Below are 27,435 nucleotides of genomic sequence, written 5' to 3'. Positions count from 1 at the left end.
AAAAATAATAATAAATAACAGAAATAATTATCTCTCTCTGATTCGTATCATAAAAAAAACTAAAAAAAAAGCTGTGATATGTGCGTCATAAATATTTGAGTTTTATTATGCTAATAGTAAGAATTTTTTTGACCGTACATGCCTTTCCTTGTAAGACAATTTGTTCATCCGCATTATATTCTCCTTTGTAGATTAATTGGTAAATAAGACTATAATAATAATGCATGATATAGGTACATTTTGAAACATATATATATCTACTTCCAAATGGCCTTAAATCGGACCAATGTTTAGATCCCAGAAATCAGTAGTTCGACAAACTTTACAGTAATTAAGTACTTTTTACTCATATTTGATTCGTTCTTCACAATTTATAAATAACCTTATCAATTCTTACTTATTTAGACTTTTACTTGTTATAAAAACTTCGACTGTAAATTAAGCCTTATTAAAAACCAGTCATGAATAATCCAAAAAAAATAAAAGACTTAAAATTAGAAAAACATTTACAGATTTGATTCATATTATTTTATATTTGTACACATTTCACAATATATTGAATACAAAATAAAGTAACACTGAGTAAAATAAAAGCATACGTATTTTACAACACTGGTTATGAGCCGAAATTTAAGTGTAATATACATATTTTTTTTACATTTACAATTTGCAGAATTAAATTTCTACTCCTTGAATGTAAGAAAAGTAATTCTTTTAACTGTTTCTTAAATTTGTTTTTCTTCCAAGTAACAAATACATGGCTTCAGAATAATATTTGTAACTAAAAATACTTACTTAAAATGCTATTTTAAATGTACATATCTATTGTTAGTAATTTATTACTATGATGAGTAAAGTAAGAAAAAACAATAAAAATATTTTTATTACTGCTGCGTATCTCTTATTTTGTAACAGTTATGCCTTCTGAGTGTTTCTGACACTAGTATATTTGTTATGAGTGGAGTATTTTAACTGTACTATTAATTAATCATCTTTTTCGAAAACTTTTATGATGTCGTCTTCTGTTTTATCGCCGCCAAACATTTTAGATCTGAGCAGATGATCCACACTCATCAGAGACACCGTCACCACTGCCGGGGTAAACTGGAAACAAATTCCCAAATCAATTTTATAAATACTTGCTCGTTTACTTCGTATTTGCAGCTAAATAATTAAACCAAATTTGCAATTACTCATTAAAAATGGTGTAGTTTTTTATAGATATAAAAATAATGCTATTTTCAGAAATGGTAGGTGATTTATGTTGCAAATTTAGCACAGAAAGAGGTAGTAGATATGTAGAGAGAATTTTATACTATTTATGTAGATTCTTGTATAAAAAATAAGAAATAGGAACTTACCCATTCAACCCACACAGCCCATTGTATTGCCCAAACGTATTCTTTCATGTCGACCTCCATGCCCAGGAAATTAATAGCAATTATCACAATAGCCCTAATTGCGGTTATGGGCAACCAGCACCCAAGGACTGTTGTAGTTAAACTATCTACTATCTGAAACATAAATTAATAACATATGCAACAAATAAATCGATAGAAAATTTTAAAATATTGGAAATCGATTCTCACGTGAGCAAATCGCACTTCCACCCAAGGAACATTTTTATCGTCGTATTTGGCTTCCATTTGTTGTGTCCAGAACCGCATTATCAACCTGAGAAATACAAAATAGATATAAAATTATCGTCTAAATACTAGTTTCTAATCATTTGATCAATACCGCAAAAGCATATAAAAAACTAGAAAAATTTAACTAACATAAATAGCACTGGTTTCGCACTGCGAAGTAGAAATATGCCTAAGACTGCGTATCTCTCCCACGTGTCAGGCAGTACCATGTTGTATGTGCAAGTCAAGCAAGAGAAGTCCTTTACGTAGTTGCCCACTCCGAAGAACGGCGCCAAGGAGTACAGTAACGAGAAGAAGAGACACAGGCATTGATATAAAAAGTAGTGCCATCTTCTTATAGGCCAACCTGAAATTTGTTTTTCTGGCATATAACTTTGTAAAAGATGTTGTATTAATTTTATTATGTCATAGATCTGCTTTCCATAATATAGCCTAGCCCCCGTGCTTCAGCCACCTTCTCGTCAAAGTCCCGTCAAAATCGGTCCAGTCGGATTACCCGGAACAAACGCGGCATTGTCAGACAGACAGAGAGACAAAAAAAATCGGATTTCATCAAATAAAATTCAGCGTTTTCCTAAACGAGTACCTGAATTGTACCAAAATTGAATGTTGAAAATTATGGAATTTATTTATCAAAGCTGTTTCTTACCATTTGCGATATACTTAGCGACAACGTATCTTTCAATACAAATGTGCGTCAGACTTTCAACTTCATATACGCCCAAAAATGTATCAATAAAACCATAAGTACTGCAATTATGAATGTCATCTACCCTGAAACATTACTTCAAGTTATATCTGTCGTTAAAACAAATAGTCAAGTTTTAAAAGTAGAAAAACCCGAAGCAGTACCAAGTGTTACACGAATGTTTTGGTTCGATCCGAGAGAGGCTAAAGATAAAAGGTGTGAGGTTTGTTTCTACATATTTGTCGATATTCCAATTTTTTCTACTGTCCAGAAAATAATCATTTTAAAAATATAATAGGTAAAAATCATACAAATCCAACCTACCAGTCATACTCCATGTATCTCAAAATGTAAAATATGTACTGATAACCGCGTCTAAGAGCCAAGACTGTAGTGAAGGCGGCCAGATTCCTGTACTTGAGATCACGTCTGAGAACCGTACACCATAGATTTATATTCAACCATATTACCATGAAAAAACCTATGCGCCCTGAAAACAATGAAAAATAAATAAAGTTGAAATCCATATGCATATGAGTAAATCATTTTTTTTTTTTACATTTATTCAACTAAAATATAATTATTGTTTAACGCTTCCCAAAGTCCTATCTGCATGAATACTCCGTCACCACACGTAAATTCTACGCGTAAAACGAAACGCAATTCAGTCTGATCAATTGTCAAGAAGCATGCAATAAAATTGGAAATCACCTGTTAAAATCCAACCGTCAACAAGCGCGGCTATATCCTCCTGGTTGAAAGCTCCGTCCCAGTAGCAATTTTCGGTGTCGATTGGTTTTCCGTACATATTAAAATTATTGTTTCTTTATTAACCTGTTGCTATAAAAATTATAGAGACGCGGCACCTGACCGTCGGGTTACGAAGGCTCGGAGTGCGCATGCGTACAACCCGCAGGCTGTTAGGAAAACAAACCCCGCCGTCAGTCAGCCATTTGATACAAAACCTTATTAATTCTCATGTTACACCGCGTACTACGACTAAATCAAACAAGTTTTCTTATGCTCTGTTAAACTTATCTATTGTTTGTGAACATAATCTCGGATAATCACAACGCTGCAATTACACGGTTATGTATCGAAAATAATATTTCAATCGTCCTTTTAACCTGTCAAAAAATTAAAAAGGGATATAAACTAACGTTAAGAAGACACAAATGAATCTCATACGACTTTATCAAAAGAAATCATAAAATAAGGTATAAATCGTCTTTTTCATTAAAAAAAAAACATTCACTCATGTTACATAGTGATGCATAGAAAAACATGTATGGGGTACATCATACATACATAACACAAAGTTAACAAAACACAATTAAAAACCCAGAACAATAGATCAAATCTTTAAACATAACTAGAAAAATCTTTATTATTATTACTTTTACAAATTCAGTCATTAAAAATTATACATACAAGTAACTTAATGCTATTAATTCAACTTCACTGTAAAGTTCTACTCAATTAATCTCAATTCAATACATAATAGGCTATTTTCTTCGCGAATTTATTTTCTTTTCTTTCCAATAATTTATGCTCTTATGTACCGCTGTGCGCGGTCCGGTCGCAGCAGGCCGTATTGTTTGCGCATGCGCCCCAGCAGCGCAGCGCGCAACCTTTCATCTCCGCACAGATAAAATAACACTGGTATACTGGTTGCCGCCTGGAACATTGTTAAACAACTATGTTTATTTCATTTTATAACTCCTACTTTGCTTACTTTCCTTTATCTTAAAAGTTATCAATTTTAAGTCGACAAGGCTATCGCTCACTTACACTCTACTCAAAAAGTGGTTTTATAAGGCCTTGTTTGTTTGTTCCCAATGTTATTCGCGGGTATGTAAATATATTTGACCATTAATGGCTCATATTAAAAAGAAGTCCGTAGTCTTTACCTATCACGCTGAGTTACGGGCTTAAGTTTTTATTGTTGTATAATCTCAACCTGCATTAAATGTAAGGTAACTGAAGTTACCTCTGAAGCGATTGGCGCTAGAAGCGAGAGGGCCGGTGGCACGTGTGGTCTGTAGCCGTAGATAAGCAACGGCACCCACTGCCAGCCCGCTAATACGCCCGCCGGTACCCACAGCGCCAGTGTCGCTATGCACGTCCCGTGAACACTCTGTCGGAGAAGTAGACGGTAGACTAGACAATAGCATCTTAGTCGCAACCACATTTCGTATATCGATACAGCTTGCTATAGAACCAATTTTAGTCGCAAACTTAAATAGCAAAAGATGAATCAAAAAGTCAGCGTTCGTGTTATTTTATGCGTGTAATCCAGATTATAGTGAATGAGAGTGAGTTGTTTGAATGTAATATGTTCATAATTATTTCAATAGGGAGCTTACGGACTGTAGTGTAGGTATCTTTTTCTAATATCACTTAGAATCTACCTTGGTTAAGCGTTTTTCTTCTTTCAACTGCTCATTCCTATAATAAATTTGTTCCAGACGCACAGCTTTGCCCATAAAATGAAATCTAAACAATCGAAAGCATTCATTAGTTGATTTATATTTATGTTACTACTAAAATTGTATTGTCTAGTACTTACATTGCTATTAATGGTACCAAACCGCACAATATAACATACGGTACACTATAACCCAACTCTTTCGTGCTAGAAGTCAGCGCGGGCCATAGGAAAGAACAAACTGTCCCCGTGGAGTCACACGAGTACACGCCGTAACCGAACAATGGAGGTGTTGCAAATATTGCAGATTTGATCCAACAGACACCAACCACGGTGAAGTAGAATCTAAAGTGCAATCTTTTCTCTGAAATAATTTTTTTTTTACAATAAACAGAAAAATGAGGAACTTTCAATAAAGCAAACTTTGTACTTTTCTATAATTTTCAATAAAGTAAGTAGCCAGTATCAAGTCATAGCCATAGTCACCTCGTCTGTTGCGTCTTGCTAACAAATACCTTTCCAATACTAATGCAACTAAAGCAGTCATTTGAAAGATACCAAAAAACTGATTTAAAAATCCAAACAGTTGACAGCACGCTGATCCAAAAATCCATCTGAAAATGCAACGCCACTTTTGAAATAAGTACTTTTACTTTTGAAGCCATTGATAAAATGAATTTAACTGCGTTTTTCTATTCATATACAAGCAATTTGAACTCATTGATCATAAGAAGTCATTGCCATTTAACTAAGAATATTTTGCTATTAAAGGAAGCGACAAGAAAATCTGCAGCAAGACAATGGTTAACGACACTGTCGAAATTAGCAAGTTAAATTGATCAAGGTTCTATCGTCTACAACGATAGACCAACGTTTGATTGAGGGACACATTTCAGGACATTAATAATTGTGTAGCATAAATAATATATTCTACATTTTAGTGTTGACAAGACATAAGAAATATTGCTAATCGGTCTTGGCACAAAATTAGGTGCTAAGAGAAATAAAAAAATTGGCAAATGTTAATTCCAAAAATAAAAAAAGTAAAATACTTTTAGCGCTACTAAAAAAATAAACAACATACCTTTTACCTATAGCTGAAGAGCCCGAAAATGGAAACCCAAGAATATTTTTGCCAAGCGAAGCCGTACAAAGATTAAGAACGAGTATATGGCTCTTGGAAATGAGCAGGTGACTGTGGATGAATGTGGCAAAAAGCCAACCGTTGACCAGCACCCCAAATACACCTGACAAGAGTTACAATCAATTGACATATTTTATTGGCCTAATATTTCACCAGATAATACTGCAATAATTGTGTTTGCTGTACTAAAATTACGACTTAGATTTACCAAAAATGTCAGTGTAATATAGCTTACCAAAGACAATGAGACACGCGCCCAATAACATTTTATATGAACTATCAAAGTAGTACCATGGACATCCATTTTCTTGATAATCGAAAAGTGATTGCATTCTCCAGGATGAGTTCAATTAATAGCACACTAGGCACCAAATCAAAGCAAATCGTTCTAACAGTAATATTTCTAATTAAATGTTTGTCCATTTACGTAAACGTCCACATTTGTCCAGTATTCAGGTAGACTGGACATGTTGCCAAATGAAAGCAGCCGGATGAACGCCTCACAAAGGAACAGGATCGCGTTACTCGTTCTGGTTCTACTTTGTGTGCGACATCGGGGGCGTAAACGTCCTGCTTGAGATACGCCAAGCAGTAAATTGCATACCGCTACCTACGTCATCATTTTAAATATTTTGTTTACGGAACTACATACGGACCTAGTATAAAAAAATTATTATAGTTTTCAATAGATATATTAACACAATACTCTTGTCGACCGATGTCTCATTTAAAAATAACTATCTACCTCCTTACATAACATACGAGAAATTTCCCAGATGTCCAAACGTATTCTTTTCGAATGTTGGCACGATATATTCAGGTAATCGCGAAACTCGCCAGACGCAAGACGAACACATTGATCAGAGTGTTTCGTGCGTAAATTACCTGATAACATAACACAGGCTTGGCAACAACGCGGCGGCGGCGTTCGGAGCCGAGCGCGGCCCGCGTCGTTTACAGACGGACAGCACGCGCCCTACGCGGCCGGTGCACATCTATCGAACACGGTTAATTACAGACAGGATCAAACATACTTTTGGCGATGTTAATCTGATCACGGCCTAACTCAAGTTATCAAACTCGCTGATGTGTATATTAATGTCGAGTGCGCGTACAGTACCCGTTACGAGCGGGTGGCGAGAGGATGTTGTCGATAGAACAATTGTCGCAAATGGTCCAAGCTCATCTCGGACTCACTAATAACGCGAATGAAGCGCAATATACTACAAAATGGATTATCAAAGAGTCTCCACTGGGCGGACGCGGTATCTTCGCAACGGAGGATATAGCATCCGGAGAGGTATTATTCGTCGATCATCCCCTGATCTCCGGTCCGCGATCCGGCGCTTTAATACGACGCGGATGTACTGTTTGTAGCAAATTAAACACAAACAAATTGTTCAAGTGTCATAAATGTTCGCTATTGCTGTGCTCCGAGTCGTGTAAAAACAGCAGTATTCATGACGATGATTGTGGAATAATTTCCGGTTGGCACAGTAAAGTACCCATTGAGGAAGTCGATGCCGCGCTACTGTCGAGAGCACTGACGGCCGTAAGATCTCTATTACTGAATGAAGAGCAAAAACGATTTATGACTTCCCTCCAAGCACATATACTACCGCAACATGGAACCGAAGTAAAAGAGTTGCAACAGTACTTTGAGATACCGGAGGGTGACGTACAGCTCATGATTTTAGCGTCTTGCGTGCTAGATGCGAATGCATTTCAGATCGCTACTTCTTACGGAAAAGAAGAAATGGGTAAGAGGGGTCTGTACCCAGTATCATCTTTGATGAATCACAACTGTGTACCAAATACGAGATATAATTACAATAGTGACCTTCAGATGATCGTGAAAGCTGTAAAACCGATACATGCAGGCTGTGAAATGTTTACGTGTTACACGGGGCTACTGTGGGGAACGCCGGCACGACGAATCCACCTCTATAAGACTAAACATTTCTTGTGCAAATGCGAGCGCTGTGCGGATCCAACGGAACGCGGAACGTTTTTAGCAGCTCTCAAATGTTTCTCCGCGGAGTGTCCGGGTTCTCTGCTACCTATAGAGCCCCTGAAATCATCTTCATCATGGCGATGCTTCGAATGCGGTTTACGGGTGCCGTGCGATAACATTTGCACTTTACAAAGCGCATTAGGAAGCCTCATTGGTTCTTTAGATTTCGAAAACCTAGTTGAGTTGGAAAACTTTTATTTATGTCGTGTTACAAAATACATTCCGAAAACAAATCAAATTGTGGTCGACTTACAATGTAGGCTCATCTGGGAATTAGGAGAAATAGAAAATCATCGTTGGCATGGTAAGTAATCTTTGTCTTAACTAGATTTTATTCTCTTATGAAAGATTTTCTTACACATTTAACCAATTTATACAATTTATACTATTGTATTATACAAAAAGCAGAGTCGAACCTACAAATCATCATTAGTAACTTGTAACATCAAATTACTTGTAGTAAAAGTTTAATAAGGCTCTCGAAATCGATTCGTCAAATTCGTATCACAGTAAAATCAATTACATCTTTCATATTTAGAAAGGCGCAATCAAGCAATAATGCCTTTGAATTTTTTTATTTTAATAATTAATTTATTAACTCTATGTATAAGATAATAAGGATTTTATTTCCGACAATTTCATTACTTATATGATTAACGTTTTTAATTAATCGATATCTAATGAATTCAAATTCTATAGAAATTATAATTAAAAACATCACCGACTCGGCGAATATAAGTGATATAAACTAGTATAACATAAAGAAAGCTATCTGGTGACTTATTTATAGCACTAATTGATGTCACGCGACTGCGTTCCAACGCTTTAGGTGTTTATGTATCGTTTAGTTGTAATATATTACTCCTCACTATATTTATAAACGCTGTCGTTGTCCGGAAAATGCAACGAAGCGATATTAGCAATAGTTTTCATATTGATATTTCAAAATACGTATTTCATATTAAAACTTAACATTTCAAAATACATATATCGACGCTGGAAAGCGTAAACGCTGTAACCCCGAAAAAATGATAACTCGTGAGCTGATACGCCTACAAGCATGCGGTATTTAGCAATATTGTGTAGCTTGTGCTAACCTATAATAAAATCATTATCGTTTGATAATGGTTGAAATTATTAACGTGTGAAAAACATATTTGCGATTTCAAGGGTTACAGCGTTTATGCTTTCCAGCGTCGATATGTACAAAAAACTGCTACTACGTGCATGTTGTACACTATCTGTAGCCTATATCATCAAACGCGCTTCAAAGAAAAAGCGATGGAATTCAATGATATCAAGTGTAAGTAGTAGGCTGTTAAAAAAATTATGGACCATTTTACGTCGAGAGCGAGAGATATCGTACCGTACCGTTATTAATTTTTAGATTATTAATATGAAAGGATATGAGTCTATTCAAGGGAAGCAAATTCAAGCAGACATCAATTGAAATGTAAGATTTTTTGTTATCAAAATTTTCCCTAAATTTCTCTAGGTCCAACGTCTATGAAGTCGATCAGTTTAGAAAAATATTGTATTTATTTATAATTAGCCGTCGCCCACGACTCCGTCCACGTGGAATTCAAAAAAAAACATAATATGTTCTATGTTTTCTACCAGACTATGATCTATAAATATGCCAAATTTCATCAAGATCCGTTGAGCCGTTCTGGAGATACCGTCGAATAAACATCCATCCATCCATACAAACATTCGCATTTATAATATTAGTAAGATAAGGAAGTAGAATAGGATATACATAAGATAAGTTTTCATTAAGGCAATGAGTTGTTTATTTTACAATTTAAGCATAATAAGCCTTAGAACAAGAGATATTGACTGTACTTGTAGAAAATATATTCATTTATGCTCCTTTGTCATTAATATAAGGTAACGGATGTTTTAAATTACAAACACATTACGTGCGCTAACACATGTTGTTTCCTCGTTAATTTTAATTTTACACAAGAGCACTAGTAATCAGGAGGTTATATTTGTTTAATTAATTCGAAAAATATGTAATTAGCGTAACTTCGAGTGGCATGTGCTACAACTTAAGAGCTTAATATATATAACATAAACTATGGTTATAGCGTTTCAGCGTAAAAATCCATCATACTTAATTTAAAACTCGTATACAACATTTATTTTTAAACAATAAACAGTAAACAGATATATAAAGATCCCTTTAAACAAATCTTCAAAGTTTTCTGTGTGTGATTCTATATAACGAAATGCGTTGCAGCATTCCGAATACTAAACACGGTCCGTCGAACGCATGTTACGTCAGAATCGACACGTGGAACGACTCCATGAATCAGATTAGATTTAAGTATTCCAGTTGCTATTTTCATATCGGATCATGCAGATTGACGTTAACTCTCCTCGCTAACTCGCTGACATTTAGTTCGCTGAGACTGTGACGAACCGACAATGTCAATCGCTCACCGAGCTTTACCTTCACCAAGTTAATATTTTAAATTCAAACAAAGTAATGAGCTGTGACTGTGACGTTGCGCTGAGCGCTTTATGGATTTTAAAGGAATCATCTCTAGGAGGAAGAGGATTGTTTAGTCGAAAGAAAATCGAGAAAGGGAGTTTAATTTTCCCTAATAAACCGCTCGCCATCGGACCAAGAAATTGTGACCTCGATACTACGTTTTGCGCTTACTGTTACAAAACCTGTGAAGACTGCAATTATTGTGAAAAGTGCGGAGTAGTTGTGTGCTCTGTAAATTGCGAAACATCCCGTATGCACCTAACAGAATGCGAATTCATCACAACGCATTGGAAGCCAAAGTCCAACGTAAAAGTGGTGTCGAAGATACTTGGACGAATTCGTATTTATATACAATTATACCTTTTGCCTACACAACAAAAAGAATCGTTACAATTTTTCCAACATGATAATCCTTCTATGTTTCATGAATTAGAATATCTGTGTTCATGTTTCGTTATACCAGTCGAACAGATCGAATTTATGAAAACCGTTTACGCGATTCTTAAAATAAACTCCTATAGAATTCCTACAGACGATAGAGAAAAAACTATACCACTACGTGGCTTGTTTCCTCTAGCAGCTTTCTTGAATCACAATTGTGTGCCGAATACTAGAAATGTATTTAAAGAAGATGACACAATGGAAGTGTACGCATCGAGAGATATAGAACGTGGAGAAGAGATATTTACCTGTTACACTAACTTCCTTTGGTGCACTCCAGTAAGGCGCTACCAGTTGTACAAATCGAAGAACTTTTGGTGTAAATGTATACGTTGCAAGGATCCATATGAAATGGGAACAAATCTCTCAGCGATAAAATGTTTCGATAAACAATGTACTGGATCTATTTTTCCCGAAAACTCTATAAATCCATCGTCAGAATGGATCTGTGATAGTTGTACGTCTAAAATACCATTTCAAAAAATCAACTCTGTGCAACATATTATAGGTAGCCTTGTCAGAGTTCTTTCAGAAGACGATGATATTAATCCGAATGGTATAGTGCTAAAACGACTCGAATCTTTGTTGCCCCCTTGCAGCCACATATTCGTCGATTTACATTTGAAATGGACGCTTAAACTCGGATACTATGAAGGAATAAGTTTGTATGGTATTCTGAAAAACATCAAATACTTTATGTCGTAATAGCTTTCAGCTAACATAACTAACATTATGACATTCAGATAATAACAAGTAAACAAATGCATAAGGCAATGAAATGTTATTAAAGAATATAATCACTAAGTACTCTCCTCACCACTGACCCATCAGGTAAGAATATTTTAAGTATCTGTTAATTTCTAAATATACTGTGTTATAATTATTACTAGCTTTTGCCCGCGACTTCGTCCGCGCGGAATTAAAAAGAAAATCTGGCTTTAAATTCAATTTATAGCCTATATTACTAAGTGATAATGAAGCTTTCTAATGGCAAAAGTATTTTTAACAGCGATTTAGCAGCTGTTGTGTTGCTTCGTTATAATATTCAGTTTAGATTAATGATATTATAGAAAGTTTTAATATTGTTAGCATTTTGAAATATAGAAACGCAGAGATAATATAAATTCTTATAACAACTTAATATAAATTGTTAAATTAATTAACTTAACTAACTTTATTTTATACAAGCTAACACAACTAGAAATGAAATGGTAACTACAACATCAAAAGCCGTCTAACGTTTCTAGGACATATTGTGGTTCTAAGCGTGCCAAGGTTTATAAACATTGTGAACCCGTGTTACAGAAATTGAATAAAATTTACATATATATATATGTTGTAAGCTTGTAATTGTAACTTAACAACATCATCTTGGTAGCAATTAACATTTATATAATTTCTTATTACTTTTACTGGCTATAATTTTCTTTGTATTTAAAATTTTAATTAAATTAAACAAATTAAATATTGAAAACCTCTACTGTTTTTGCTTAAAAAAAATAAAATTAGTTATTCCATCTACTAATGTCCCGAAATCTGGCGGATAGTTCTGTAATTTACATTGCTTTGAATCGATTCGACTCTCGATGAAGACAAAAATATTCAATTCCTTAAACCAAGGTTGGGATGTTTTCTGGTAAAGACTCAATTGTAAAAAGAAAATCTATTAGTCTTGTCGAGACGCGGATTGCTACCTCATTAAATGGGAAAATCATTAGGACTTTACGTAAAATTATGTCCATGACGTGAAAGGCGTTTTCGACTAGAGGTGAAGAAGATTTTTAAAGTCATGCAACGTGTGAGAAATAAAAACATTACTGTCGCCCCTTCATACGTAATTACTGTACAAATAAATAACATTCACAAACTAACACTTGGAACGAAAATAGTTTAGCGACTGCGTTCTAGAGCGTCGTCGCAAAACTGCGCATTTTCATAAATATATAAACATAAAGAGAAGAACGGAAATTCGTAATGCGTTCACAAGGCCTTGTGTTAATATTAAAGGCGATGTATACAGCATTGTTGCTTAAGTGTGCACTGTGTGCTCGGACACACTGCTTGTAGGCAGTAAACGGTGAATAAAATAGTCCGGCATTGTTCGCGAGGACCAGTCGGTCGATCGATTTGTTGATATGGGGGCAGCGGCGAAGAACGCACGGCCGCACGTCGTCATCAGGTGGATTTGCATACCTGAACCGTTAGTAATGTCAGCATTGATTGCTGTCACCGATATATTATGTATAATATTTCATACTCTATGTTTGATGTTTTTTTTCTTGTATTACCCCTTTATCACGATCGTAATTTTTTTAATCAGTATTTTAACAAATAAATTTCAGCAGTAAAAAACATGACATTTTCCGTTCCAACAATTTTATAAGCAGAATACGTAATCAACAAATTGTAAACTTGCATAAATCGTCGAAAATGTTGTTATGCTATTTCAATATGTTATCTACTTAACTACTTACTACTATAGTTATAACTGTAATTATTAATTGATCATCATGTAAATGTCCTTATCTCATTCTATTTGAAGTTGGCCTCTAGATCAATCTTACGTCTTTTGAGTCGTCACACTCTTCTTAATGATTTGAATCCAGCTTGTATTTATCGATCGCCTAATTACCACGCTATTCGTGATTATGTTAATAACATATTAGTGTTTTCAGAGCTGTCGGAGTATCGGCTGGCGTTGAAGGAGCAGCTGTGCCGCGACACGCTGCGCACGGTGGCGGCGTTGGGCGCGGGAGACGCGCACCTGCGCGGCCTGTTGCTCTATCACCTGCACGCCGCGCTGGCAGAGCGCGCCAGGCGCTGCCCCGACCTGTATGACGTAAGCACCTCCTACATCTTAACAGAACACATAACCATCTAACAGTGCCTATGCAAGCTTTCACCACCCTGACGTCTAAAGAAGAAACGTAGTCTTCCAACTTTAATACCCCTTACATACAGCTTATAAGTACAACATAAATTGATAGAAACCTCAGAAGATCTATTGACAACATTCTTTGTGTTGTATCATTATTTTTTCTGAATTAACAATCTTTATGGCGTAATTGTAAAGACCGGTAATGAATTATTGCGCAGACTACGCAACGGTTCAAAGTTAAGCAATAGTAGAATAGGCTTATTAAATGTTAAAATTTAAATTATACATACTACACTACGCACCTTGTATGTTCTTACCAATTTAGCTAGGCATTTATACATTTTCTGCTACTATTCTAGCTCTTCTGTTAATGACATTTCTATGGCATTTAAGATTTAATTTTATTAATGCACTTCGTTATAATTTGATTGAAATTAACTGCTTACAGTCTCTCTTAGGCTCTTAAACTTGCATTTTTTTGCATAAATAATACGTAACATACAAATATATTTCAGGAGCTGAAGTCGGAAATTGAAACTACCATAGATCAAGCATATAAAATACTGCAAGGAGATATATCTGCACCCCCAGATTTGGAGCTGAGGCACCGTTATCTAGGCCCGGGCTGCGATAAACCACAAGAAGAAAGATTCATCATACTCGATACATCCGAAAATCTTGCGGTATCGATGAAATAATATCCATATAGATACAACAGCTTAATTACATAATAAATGCGTTTTAATAATATTTTAAGGAAAGGTGTAATTAAATTCAATTGTACCATTATTTCTTGAATTAAAATATTAGTATTAATTCGTCATAAATAAAAATAAAAATGTTTATCTTAGAGTAGAAACGAGACAAGGTCTTGTATAAGCTAAAAGCGTACCGTAACTGAATTTACATTAATGTTTTAATTATAATAAATGGTGAGGTACATGAAGGATTAAAATGGTTTCATATAATTTCGTCGTTTGATTTAAATTTTATAAAAAAAGCTTAATCTTGCCGCCTCTACCCAGACTTGTGTTTTCCTCTCCCTCATTCGTACAAATGCAACTCTACCCGCGATATATATTCCACGGGTTGTTATCCGCGGCGACACAGTATCAAGTATTTTAACCGTAGGTTCCATTGCAAAAACGTTGACGCCATTTTCAGACAGAATGAGATAAATGAAAATAGGTTTTTGCATGGATATTAATTAAACCTATAATCCCACAGTTATTTTAGGATTATAGGAACGTATAGTTAGGAGGTAAGTTTAGGTTTTACTTTAAAAAAATCCTTATGTTAAATTTTACAAGTAAAGTATAAATGTTAAGCGTTTAAAAAATAATATTTACCTGGTAGCCCCAAGAATGTCATCTTAACTCTCAGTGGCACTGTCACTGTCAAACTCAATTATCAAGGCAAAAGGCAATCAATGAAGCTATAGGCTAAATAACTCAATGTTTAATGTAAGCATTATTGAAAAATCAATGATAGCCATAATCTGAAATTCGTATTTTTATTTTCACTGTCTGACGACGAAAAGTCTTATTTGTGATTTTTTGATAAAATCCTTTAATTGTAAAATATCTCAACCTTTTCTGTCCTTGAGTTCAAAACCCCTCGGAATATACTATAATACAATACAATACAATACAAATCCTTTATTGTGCACTATCATGGAGTTACATAAAAAGAAAGTACAACAGGATTTTCACAAAAGGCGGTCTTATCGCTAAGCAGCGATCTCTGCCAGACAACCTTTGGGTAGAAATTAAGCTAAGTAAACCAAATCGGTAGGGTGCACATGAACAGTGATAAGAAATAAAAATAAAAACAATAGAAATATTAATAAGAGAAAATAAACTACATAATACAATATTTCAGCAATATATAGTCAAATTAGAGCTGCAGATAGTGATCTTTGACATGTTTTTTAAATGATTCAATACTTTTACTGCATCTAATAGAGAGAGGTAAGGAGTTCCATAGTTTCACAGCGTAAACCGTGAACGATTTTGAGTAGAAAGAAGAAGTGTGTGAAGGAGTAAGAAGAGAAAAGTTTGTACTAGAACGCAAGGTGTGGTCATGAGTGAGATATGTAAACTTAAAACGTTCTTTCAAATAATGTGGAGCAAGTGGATTGAACAGTATATTATATAAAGTAGAAAGAATGTGAGCATTCCGGCGAAGACGGATTGGGAGCCACTTGAGCTTTACACGATATTCGGATATGTGGTCATATTTGCGTACCCCAAATATAAACCGTATACCAACATTTTGAAGGCGGTCAAGTTTATTTAATTGCTCCTCTGTGAGATCAGGATAGCAAATGTCGGCATAGTCAAGTATAGGCAGAAGTAAGGACTGAACAAGCGCAACTTTGGTAGGAATCGGAAGAAAATTACACAAACGTCGAAAAGAACCAAGGGCTCCGAACAATTTTCGACTCAATTCCCGTATCTGCGGTACCCAACATAAATTACGGTCAATCAGCAGGCCAAGATTTTTCACAGTGTCACTGTACGGGACTATTATGCCATCAAATATAATAGGTGGTAGTTGATGCCAGTCAATTTTACTAATAAGACGCGAGCTGCCAACAATGATAGCTTGCGTCTTAGCAGGATTGACTTGCAAACCATAAGATTTAGCCCAACGCGAAATACTGGCCAAATCCATGTTAGCTATATTTATAGCACTTGGTAAATCAGCTAAAGTCGACTGGTTATATATTTGGAGATCGTCTGCATATAGATAATCAATATTAATACGAAGTAAAATCTGATAAGTGCTATCTTAATAGGAGGAGTTAGTGAAATATTGTAGATTCTCTCATTTTAAAATGTCCCAATGCCAAGCATTATTGCTCTCTTCCTCTAATTGTCATGGATATTCCATGTTGGAGTTTGCTAAAGAAGAAATTTGCAATCTTTTAGAAAAGTAAGTGTGTACCGATTGTCTTGGTGTTATTAAAGTTATGTGCATAATAACCTTGTATTAATTTCAGGAATAACATTGAAGATTTGCTGTTTGTACCATATGCACAAAAGAACTATGATGAGTACACAAAAAAAATAAAAGAGGTTATAGATTCTTGGGGCTTTTCAGTCTCTGGTTTACATACATATGCAGAACCTATGGAAGCAGTTAATAATGCTCAAGCAATCTTCATTGGCGGTGGGAACACCTTTATGCTACTTAACACGCTATATAGCTATAATTTAGTATCTGTTATTAGAGAGAGAGTACTTGAAGGAAACTTGGTATATATAGGAAGCAGCGCAGGCACCAATGTAGCTACTAAGAGCATACATACAACAAATGATATGCCCATAATATATCCGCCATCTTTTGAAGCCATTGGTTTGGTTCCATTTAACATTAACCCACACTATATTGATAAGAGTGAAAATGAAACGCATAAAGGTGAGACAAGAGACCAACGAATTGGTGAATATATGGAAATGCCTCATGCCAAATCAGTTTTAGGATTGAAAGAAGGTTCTATGTTATATGTTGATGGTGACTCACTAGTATTAAAGGGAGTAGCTGGTGCTGTCTTGTTTCAAAAGTAAGTTCATCATCAGCTCACTATACGTCCCCACCGAGGGGCTCGGAGCCTACCCCAATTTAGGGGTGACTAGGCCATAGTCAACCACGCTGGCCCAGTGCGGGTTGGTTGACTTCACACATATCATTGAATTTCTTCTCAGATATGTGCAGGTTGCATCACGATGTTTTCCTTAAGTAAGTTGCACAATTAAAATTACTTGATAAATAACTACATTAGATAAGGAGGTATCAATGTACTGTACATATTCTAATAATTGTACATTTCCATTTGAACATTATTATATTTACAATTTTGTTGCAGAGGAGGGAAGAAAACAGAATATTTTGTTGGTGATAATATATCATTTTTATTAGAAGAGTGAAGCTATAAGTTTAACATTGCATGAGATTTAAGAGAATTATTATAAATGAATATAATAAATCATGTAAATATAAAGTATACACTATTCTGTAAAAATATGAATTTATTTTCATATCATATTTCACACTTATCAAGACTTAAAAAGCATTACAAGATAAAAATGTTTCAATATATTTTGTTTAAAATAAGAAGATGGTTTTTAAACATTATCTCTATTGCACATTGTTTTTATCCATCACTAAATTCACACACTAACTTCACTTACAAGAATTTTCACTGTACCGACACAATATTCGCACTTCAACCACTTAATTAAATCCCAGTCAACAGTTATTCGAAAATACTTCATTATGAACATGATGTATCTATATTTAATTTGTTTTTGGCCTTTGTCAGCCGGTTACTGGTTCTTGCATCAGTAAAGCTTGTGCTGCATGAAATAGAGATGGCTGCGTAGCAACGCGAGACTGCCCTGTACGTTCAGTAGCTGGTAAATGACATAAATATCTTCGTAAGGCTAGATCGCGTCTTGCACTTAAACCACGTGTTATTTCACAGCCAGAACCAAATAGCACAGCACGCTGGCGTTTCCTCTTTTCAATGGACACCTAGAAAACAATAGACTATTAGTCTCTTTAAAATATATTTCATCTTTTGCATGTTAAAATCTCTAACTGTATAAAAAATACACATTGTTGCATTTTCGCGAGTTCGATTATGAGTATGACCGTGGCTGTCGGCAGGGAGAGACCCTCCCCAGAGAATTAAAAAATGTAAAATAGATAAAAAAAACTACTTCGAATAAGACCATGTTAATGATAAACCCCCTAGACCTAGTCTAGATCATCGGCTGGCGACGTCCATGCTTATGACCTTTGATAAATGCTGTTGATCAATTTAGGAATTCATGTTTTATGAGAATTTTAATAACATTTTGTAGAAATCAAATAACTTACCTGAATGGCAGCTACTGGATGCAGAGAATTAACATCTCTAGGAATATCTTTCTCTAGACTATCTTCACATTGACCATTTTCTACCACAGCATTGTCAACATTATTTGACTCTTGTTGATCCTTCTCTGCTTGAAGAGACTCCGCATTTTTGTCTAAAATATTCTGTACTATGTCTTTGCCAGCCATATGTATAGATAAGCCAATACGAGCTAAAACACGTTCTGGCCGCCAACGGTCTCGAGCCCCTCCAGTAGAAGGAACTTGTTCTCGACGACGCGCGTCAGCCACCAAACTTGCCCAGTCCACACCCAATGCATCTCCTAAACCAGCTGAAGTACAATTTGTAATTATGAAAACATGTTTCTACTGGAAAATAGTTATTACCAATTAATTCATTGTAGTATTTTAATTCAAAATCAATTATCTATTAGTTAAGTTAAAATACTGTAAAACCAAACAACGAATCAACCACCGAAAGTATTGTTACCTCTTGTCCGTTCTTCTTCTAATTCTCCATCAGATATTTCTTCAAAGTCTAAATTGGCGACATCATCATCATCTTTGCCTTCTTGCGATTCTTTTTCTTCAGCAGCGCCACTAGTATCCTTTAGGAAAAATAAAGAATTCATTTTAAAATTTGTTAAAAAAAAAAGTTCAAAAAATATTTTCCACCATATAAGTTTTTTTTTACCTGTGTTGACTCTTTTTCAGATCCCTCAGGTTTTGATGTTACTTCATCAGCTGCCTTTTCTGCATGATTTCCTTCATCAATGGTTTGGTCTAACATCTTAACAAAATAAAGTTACTCATTAATTACATTAAGCTCATTACAGTATTTTTCAAATACCTTGGCGGCTCGAAACATGTACGAGTCACTGGAGGAACACAATTTTAGGTGCACCAGAGCACAAAGGGATGCAGAGAGAGGACACTGCACAGCCTGAACCTTAAGGCCAGCCCCACTAAGATATTTGAAAAATACCTGACACACTATATTAAATGTAGTAAGTACTAAGATGCTACATCTGGAATTCTAAAAAAACTTGACAAAAATCACCATGCTTCAATAGAATATCTAAAGTTGCTTACAATCCTAACATAAATAATTCCCACTCCGGTTATACTTGATTAAATTGTAAAATTTAAGCTATATTAAACATAAACAATCTTTTTGAGCTCAACTTACATCTTCTCTTTCTAAAATATCGTCAGGATCATCACTTATTTCACTAAGGTCATCCGGAACTGGTTTGTCTTCAACTTCAGTTTCTTCTTGAGTTGATGGAGCAGATGCTGAAGCTACAGGTGGCAAAGTTTCTTTGACTATAGGTTCAGGTTCATTTCTCGGACCACGACGTTTGCTGCTGTCATTCCTCCCAAGATCCATTCGCATTCCACGATTAAAATCTTCTGGAATATAGAAATTACTCATTTAGTCATTGAATTTCATAGTATCACACGACAATTAGAAAAATCTAACCATGATGTCTACCACGATGTGGCCCGGGGGGATGGCCACGATGATGCCATACTTCCATGTCGGCATCCTTATCTCCCCATTCAGGCATCTAAAATTAAATAGCAAAGTGTGATTTCGAGATTGATGAGTAAATTGAATGTATAAAATATTGAAATTAAAGTAGATGATTTTCTAGTCTACAATATATTTTATATGTGCATACCAATGTGAGGATAAGGACAGCCAAGGAAAATGTGGGAAAGAATAGGACATGAATAGTTTCTTTTGCGGTAGTCGATAAGCTCATACTGGTACAGTGTTTTGTAGAAAACATTTGCCTAGGACAAAAAAGAAAGGGAAATAAACAAATACCTTTAAACTTATATTGTTAATATGGTGTACAAAATACCTGCGGATCATGAATAGGCCAATGTCGCTCCCTACCCCAATCTCCTGGACCACGATAATCTTCATTATCCCAATCCTTATGGGGATGTATGTATCCACGTTCGCGATCTATGGACCCAGAACGACCCTCCCATGAATGGTCGTGATGAGGCCGCCGATCGTCATATCCTTAAAACATAATACTAATATACAATCATTGCTAACATCAAAAATACTTGTTCTAAATTTTGCAGATTTGTCTTAAAATATACTATCATCGATAAATTATAATTACCTATATCAACTCCTCGATGATCACCCATCGATTCACCGTAAATTCTTTCTTCATCTTCCGGATAACGCGGAGGCCCGGCCATATCATATCCAGCATCATAATGTCTTTCCCTTCCTTGAATATACCCAGGAGATCTTTCGTCATCCCTCGGTACTCCGTCAAAACGATCATCTATTCTATCATAGTGCTCTATGTCATGACCATGATCATATGGACGTTCCATGCCCATTTCATAATCACCTGGTTCTCTTTCTAGACTGTCCAACCTATCTCTCTTAGTTGAACGATCTCTTTCTAATCTATCTTGTTTTCTTCCACCTCTGTCAGAATGATTGTCTTGTCTGTCCTTTGAAGTTGTTGAATTTTTATCACTTTCTATTGTTCTGTTCGAAATTGCTGCAAGAGCAGCTAAACGTTCCTCAGGCCGAGGTAAAAGTCTTTCCATTGGCTTATTAGGTTTTTCTAAACCTTTGTCAGATCCACCCCTGCCACCTAAGCCTCTGTCCCGACCCCTTCGTTTATTATCATCTCTTTTTATATCCTTATTTCTATCTCGTCCCCTATCTTTCCTATCATGTCTGTCCTTATCATCATGTTTATCTTTTCTTCTTTCCAAAGATCGATCTTTATGATCCCGAATTCTTTCTCTGTCTCTGCTTGCAGACCTTTTTCTGTGCCGTTCCGAACTGCCATCTCTTCTGATTTGTTTCTTTGGCGATACTGGTCTACTCCTTTCAGAGCTGTCTTTTCTTCTTGGATCTTTCGGGTGAGACCCATGTCGACGAGGCGATCTTGATCTGGCCTTTTTAGGAGATCGGCTACGACCTCTGGTGCGATCTTTATCCTTTTCGCGCTCTTTCTCTCTTTCCTTATCTCTATCTTTTTCTTTGTTTCTTTCCCTATCTTTATCACGGTCTCTCGCTGAATGAGGAGAAATACTTCTATTTCTTTCCCTTCTTGGTGGTGATTTGGCATGCTTAGGAGCACTTTTGGTGGCCAGACTTTTAGATGTTATTGGAGGAGTGCCACCAGATTTCTTCCCTGGGGAAAGTGACTTCTTTCCTAGCGCTGCCTTTGTCAGTGTCTTTTTCTTTACATCTGTTTTCTTTAGTACTCTGTCATCTTTTTTGACATTAGTCTTTTTTGACTCACTTTTGTCCCTTTTTAAAGAGTCATTTTTTATCAATTTCTTTTTAGATGGGGTCTCACCATCAGAAGAAGAACTGGAATTTCTTTTAAGTTTTGTTTTTTTCACTTTTCGTTTAGCATCTCTAAAATTTAGATTTTAATCAGTAGAAAAATAATACACAATATTCCCCATAAGTGATCTTTTTTTTACAATTGGGTATTATGCAATTGTATAACTTTAATATTTACATGTAAAGTCAAATTTCTGGTATATATACCAACAAGAAGCAAGAAAAAATCTTGAAACAATTTATTGGTTCATAACCAAAACATGATCACATTATTTAATTAAATAATGTTTATTTATTTAACCTATACATTATTTCATAGTGTTTTGCTTGCACCAAGATAAGGGATAAGTTAATAACTACTATAGTCTATTTAAAGATGATTAGTTCCACAACTGACACCTATAAAGTATGATTTAATTGTGTATGAGAATTAATGAGGTACCTATTTGACAAGTGCCATAATGTTACACCATAAGCACAAAACAAACAATGATACTATGAACTATCAGTCTTTCAAATTTATAAAATGAATATGTACAATAACTTAGGTTTTTTATTACTTTATGTATTTATTAAAGTTATTTGGCTGTGTATCACATATTCCACTAAAAAAACATTAAATACCTTTCTTTTTGTTTATTACCACCTCAATCAGTTAAAAGTTTTATTTCTTTATTTAGTTTTGAAGAATGAAATAGGAATAGAAAGAAAAAAATTTGTTTAATATTGTAATTTATAAACAATAATCTTGAAATAATTGATTGCAAGTTCTATGAGAACAACCATCGCACATTGAAATTCAAAACTGATTTGACTCAACCCTTCTCTAAATTGTCAAACTAATCATCCTTAATTAGATAATTACATTTATGCCCAATTTTTTTTGTAGCTCAAAGTTGTTTGTTAATAAAGAGTTGGAGTAATCATATACACAAAACTTTGATAGATGTAACATATTAGTGTTGACAAAATCAGTAGGCATGTGTTGGAAAACAAAAAGAAGTTCAGTTTTTATGAACTATCCAACTTATAGTACTTTTTTACATTACTAAAGAATGTGGTGAGACTATATTACTATAATGCATGCATGCATTCTATTAGGATCAACAAAAGAAATATGTAGAAATGTTAATGTTCTTCCAGACTATGTAATACATCTGTGACAATTTTCATCAAGATCCATTGAGCCGTTCCAGAGCTAGATTCTAACAAAAATCCGTCCATCTAAACTTTGACATTTATAATATTGGTAAGATAGGTATATAAACATATAGCACATTTTTAAATCAAATTTTACTTAAAATTTACCTGCCAGATGACGACGATGAGGTAGTACCATCCGAGGAAGACGAAGAGACGCTTGAGGAACTGGAGCTACGAGACGATGATGAGCTGGATGCCATTTTTTTCTTATCTTTACGCATATCTTTACTTGAGTCCATTTTCAACTGCAATTCTAATTCGCGCTGCAACTGTTGCCTCCTTTTCTCCAATACGTCTGTGTCAGCATATTCTAGGTCACTTTGATCCCAATTATCGATCTCTCCATCTGGACTGCGCCCTGTTCTAACTACCACTGTTGAATGCAATCTGCTTTTAGGGTCATCTTTAACCGAACTTTTGTGATCACTATCTTTATTAGCCGCTCGCTGTTTCGATGGACTAATTAATGTATGCGTAACAGCAAACTTGCAGCTTTTGCCGTAAGCGCAACTGCCGTGTTGTGCCCACTGTCTGCAATATTCACTTGTTTTTTTACCACTCGTACTAGAAGTTTTTTTGGTCCCAAGACGCTCAAAAACACTAGGTCTATTTGCTAGGTCCTTTGTTTTCGGTAATTCCACAGTAATTTTTCTTTTTCCTTGTTTTGACATTATAATTGAAAAACATTGGTCTTACCAAGTACACAATTAATTGAGACGAATACGCATTTACTTTGCCCTATGAAGGATTTTTGTTTATGATTACAAAGGAAGAAAACTATTATAAAATGATAGATTAATCGTTTACTATATTATGGAAAAAATATTTTACTTTAGGATAGAAAAGATTGCTATAAACACCGACACCGATTCAAACGGCCGCCATTTTAAAAAAAAAACTGGCTAAGCGAACGTGAAGAGCAAAGAGTATGTAACTACTCAGTGACCACACGTACTAATAAAACAACTTGAATTAAAATAAAAACAATGTGGTGTACGCCTTATTCAAATCATTAAATGAGAATCGATCTTTTCAAACTACTACTTCAGTATAATATAATATAATTCCAGTGAAATAAAGCAAGGCATAAAAATATGATTTTTTTTTTATTTCTCATCTGTGTTTTAAACTCTGCTCTTTGTCACTTGTCTGTCACTTTTTTAGGTTCTGGTTTTGCTTCTGCATCTTTACACCCGTAATTTGGATCTGTACTTCTGTAATGTTATAAAAATAAATAATAACAATCCACTCTATTTTTCTAGTTAATTTTCTATTAAACTTTGTAACTTCTGAAGTTTGTTTCATGAAACAACAATCAAGTTGAATAAAAATTAATAATCAAGCTGCTTTCAAATAATCAGGTATAATGCCTTTGCTCGACGGAAAAGAAATTGATATATTTTTTGTAAGTACTCTTTGTAAAATTTATATTATTACTGCTATTTAAATGATTGTATGTGTTAAATTTCAAAACACTTGATTCGTTTCTTTTTATTTTTTGCAATAAAACACTTTTTAGGTTAGGTACTTGATTTTATATAAGATTATTTTGTATTTTTGTAGAGTGAAGAAGACTTACCATATGAAGAGGAAATATTAAGAAATCCATACTCGGTCAAACACTGGTTAAGATATATTGAACATAAAAAGGGTGCACCCAAACATGAAATAAACATGATTTATGAAAGAGCTCTAAAGGAGCTTCCAGGATCATTTAAGTTATGGTATAATTATCTGAAAATAAGAAGATCTCAAATTAGGGGTCGCTGTATCACAGACCCTTGTTTTGAAGATGTAAACAACTGCTTTGAACGCTCTTTAGTATTTATGCATAAAATGCCAAGAATATGGATGGATTATTGTACATTTTTAACTGAACAATGTAAGATAACAACTACTAGAAAAGCATTTGATTGTGCTTTGAGAGCTCTTCCCATTACACAACATCACAGAATATGGCCATTATACCTAATATTTTTGAAAAAACATGACATTCCAGAAACAGCAGTCAGAGTATTTAGAAGATATTTGAAACTATGTCCAGAAGATACTGAGGAGTATATAGATTATCTTATCTCAATAAATAAATTAGATGAAGCAGCTGTAAAGTTAGCCCATATTGTTAACAATGAAAATTTTCAGTCAAAACATGGAAAGTCCAATCATCAGTTATGGAATGAACTCTGTGAACTTATTTCTAAAAACCCTGATAAAATCCATTCACTTAACGTAGATGCAATAATAAGAGGTGGGTTGAGAAGATACACAGATCAATTGGGTCATTTATGGAACTCTCTTGCTGATTATTATGTAAGAAGTGGTCTTTTTGAGAGGGCTAGAGACATTTATGAAGAAGCCATACAGACTGTAACCACTGTGAGGGATTTCACCCAAGTTTTTGATGCATATGCACAATTTGAAGAACTTAGTTTAAGTAAAAAGATGGAAGAAGTAGCCAAGAAGCCAAATCCAACAGAGGATGATGATGTTGATTTAGAATTAAGATTAGCAAGGTTTGAATATTTGATGGAGAGGAGACTTCTATTGCTTAATTCTGTTCTTCTTAGACAAAATCCACACAATGTGGCTGAATGGCATAAGAGAGTAAAATTGTATGAAGGAAAACCTCATGAAATTATTGACACTTATACAGAAGCTGTCCAAACAGTTGATCCAAAATTAGCAGTAGGAAAACTATATACATTATGGGTGGGTTTTGCTAAATTTTATGAGAGCAATGATCAAATAGAAGATGCAAGATTGATTTTCGAAAAAGCAACCCAAGTCCCTTATGCAAAAGTAGATGATTTAGCATCTGTATGGTGTGAATGGGCAGAAATGGAAATAAAACATGAAAATTATGAGGAAGCACTGAAGCTGATGCAAAAAGCCACAGTTTTACCTAGTAGAAAGGTTGCTTATCATGATGATAATGAAACTGTACAAATGAGACTATACAAATCCTTAAAAGTATGGTCCATGTACGCTGACCTTGAAGAGAGTTTCGGCACTTACAAGTCTTGTAAAGCTGTATATGATCATATCATTGATTTAAAAATAGCAACTCCTCAAATAATTATTAATTATGGTCTTTTCCTAGAAGAACACAACTATTTTGAAGAGGCATTTAGAGCCTATGAGAAAGGCATTGCTCTTTTTAAATGGCCTAATGTGTATGATATTTGGAATACTTATTTAACTAAATTTTTAAAGAGATATGGTGGATCAAAGCTTGAAAGAGCTAGAGATTTATTTGAACAGTGTTTAGAACATTGCCCACCAGAATTTGCAAAAGCAATATTTCTGCTTTATGCAAAGTTAGAGGAGGAACATGGGCTAGCCAGGCATGCAATGGCAGTATATGAACGTGCTACTACAGCAGTGCTACCTGAAGAAATGTTTGAAATGTTTAACATTTACATAAAGAAAGCTGCTGAAATTTATGGGGTGCCTAAAACTCGACAAATATATGAAAAAGCAATTGAAACTCTTCCAGAGGAAAGAGCGAGAGAGATGTGTATACGTTTTGCGGAAATGGAAACTCGTTTAGGTGAAATTGATAGAGCCAGAGCCATATACTCTCACTGCAGTCAAATGTGTGACCCAAGAATAACATCTGAATTCTGGAATACTTGGAAAGAATTTGAAGTTAGACATGGAAATGAGGATACCATGAGAGAAATGCTTCGAATTAAGAGAAGTGTACAAGCCACTTACAACACCCAAGTCAACATGATGTCTGCGCAAATGTTAAGTTCTGCAGCACAAGCTGCAGGCACTGTTTCAGATCTGGCACCGGGTATAAAGGATGGTATGAGAATGTTAGAAGCAAAAGCTGCAGAAATGGCAGTTCAAAGTAAAGGTGGCAATATATTATTTGTTCGTGGTGAAACGCAGGGTCTCAAGGAAAGTGGAGATAAGGTTCTAAATCCGGATGAAATTGATATTGATGAAGAAGATTCAGAAAATAGTGGAGACGAGGAGGTTGCACCGGTGCAGAAGAAAGAAATACCTGCTGCTGTATTTGGAGGTCTTGCTCCGGGAAAAGATCAATAATTACAATCAATAAAAATAAATTTTATTTAATAAATTAAAGCTATTTTATTTTATAAAATTATTCACATGAAATTACAGGATTCACACATGGTTAACATATTATTCAAGCATCTAGCAAATATGAAGTTACATTGTTTTTGTATTTGGCAGTATTTGTATTAAAATTGACAGCTTTAATAAATAGTTGTAATGAAGGTTTTATGAATA

General features: G+C 34.8%; 6 protein-coding genes across 7 annotated transcripts; 3 read left to right on the top strand and 3 right to left on the bottom strand.

The window, feature by feature from the left end:
* Positions 1-838: 838 nt before the first annotated feature.
* On the bottom strand, positions 839-3,502 carry LOC123721143 (rhodopsin, GQ-coupled-like). Its single transcript, XM_045678688.1, has 7 exons — positions 3,049-3,502; positions 2,662-2,827; positions 2,299-2,423; positions 1,779-1,995; positions 1,590-1,674; positions 1,362-1,514; positions 839-1,104 (listed from the first exon to the last, which is right to left on the bottom strand). The coding sequence occupies exons 1-7, from the start codon at positions 3,143-3,145 to the stop codon at positions 985-987; spliced, it is 963 nt and encodes a 320-aa protein (XP_045534644.1). The 5' UTR covers positions 3,146-3,502; the 3' UTR covers positions 839-984.
* Positions 3,503-3,845: 343 nt separating this feature from the next.
* LOC106713694 (visual pigment-like receptor peropsin) lies at positions 3,846-6,539 on the bottom strand. Its single transcript, XM_045686485.1, has 7 exons — positions 6,145-6,539; positions 5,850-6,012; positions 5,252-5,379; positions 4,907-5,129; positions 4,749-4,833; positions 4,328-4,474; positions 3,846-4,015 (listed from the first exon to the last, which is right to left on the bottom strand). The coding sequence occupies exons 1-7, from the start codon at positions 6,239-6,241 to the stop codon at positions 3,884-3,886; spliced, it is 975 nt and encodes a 324-aa protein (XP_045542441.1). The 5' UTR covers positions 6,242-6,539; the 3' UTR covers positions 3,846-3,883.
* Positions 6,540-6,747: 208 nt separating this feature from the next.
* LOC106713816 (SET domain-containing protein SmydA-8) lies at positions 6,748-14,514 on the top strand. The gene is made up of 3 exons (XM_014506689.2): positions 6,748-8,227; positions 13,540-13,703; positions 14,258-14,514. Exons 1-3 carry the CDS (start codon positions 7,054-7,056, stop codon positions 14,438-14,440), a joined length of 1,521 nt encoding a protein of 506 aa, XP_014362175.2. The 5' UTR covers positions 6,748-7,053; the 3' UTR covers positions 14,441-14,514.
* A 2,038-nt stretch (positions 14,515-16,552) lies between these two features.
* Positions 16,553-17,782, top strand: LOC106713819 (probable alpha-aspartyl dipeptidase). Its single transcript, XM_014506694.2, has 3 exons — positions 16,553-16,679; positions 16,747-17,310; positions 17,614-17,782. The coding sequence occupies exons 1-3, from the start codon at positions 16,582-16,584 to the stop codon at positions 17,672-17,674; spliced, it is 723 nt and encodes a 240-aa protein (XP_014362180.2). The 5' UTR covers positions 16,553-16,581; the 3' UTR covers positions 17,675-17,782.
* Positions 17,783-17,864: 82 nt separating this feature from the next.
* On the bottom strand, positions 17,865-24,047 carry LOC106713818 (zinc finger CCCH domain-containing protein 13). 2 transcript variants are annotated; one of them, XM_045684087.1, is made up of 10 exons: positions 23,278-24,047; positions 20,771-22,041; positions 20,498-20,664; positions 20,110-20,197; positions 19,816-20,039; positions 19,321-19,416; positions 19,117-19,234; positions 18,630-18,958; positions 18,045-18,281; positions 17,865-18,006 (listed from the first exon to the last, which is right to left on the bottom strand). In XM_045684087.1, exons 1-9 carry the CDS (start codon positions 23,841-23,843, stop codon positions 18,066-18,068), a joined length of 3,075 nt encoding a protein of 1,024 aa, XP_045540043.1. In that variant the 5' UTR covers positions 23,844-24,047; the 3' UTR covers positions 17,865-18,006; positions 18,045-18,065. The 2 variants fall into 2 exon arrangements, with proteins under 2 accessions (XP_045540043.1, XP_014362179.2); XM_014506693.2 differs by having other exon boundaries at positions 17,865-18,281.
* A 292-nt stretch (positions 24,048-24,339) lies between these two features.
* Positions 24,340-27,262, top strand: LOC106713728 (pre-mRNA-splicing factor syf1 homolog). Its single transcript, XM_014506574.2, has 2 exons — positions 24,340-24,577; positions 24,736-27,262. The coding sequence occupies exons 1-2, from the start codon at positions 24,539-24,541 to the stop codon at positions 27,226-27,228; spliced, it is 2,532 nt and encodes an 843-aa protein (XP_014362060.2). The 5' UTR covers positions 24,340-24,538; the 3' UTR covers positions 27,229-27,262.
* The last annotated feature ends 173 nt before the right edge of the window (positions 27,263-27,435 follow it).

Source organism: Papilio machaon, chromosome 1 (genome assembly GCF_912999745.1).
Source record: "Papilio machaon chromosome 1, ilPapMach1.1, whole genome shotgun sequence".
NCBI lineage: Eukaryota > Metazoa > Arthropoda > Insecta > Lepidoptera > Papilionidae > Papilio > Papilio machaon.
The sequence above is the reverse complement of the archived record's forward strand: the minus strand, read 5'-3'. Positions and strand labels throughout refer to the sequence as shown.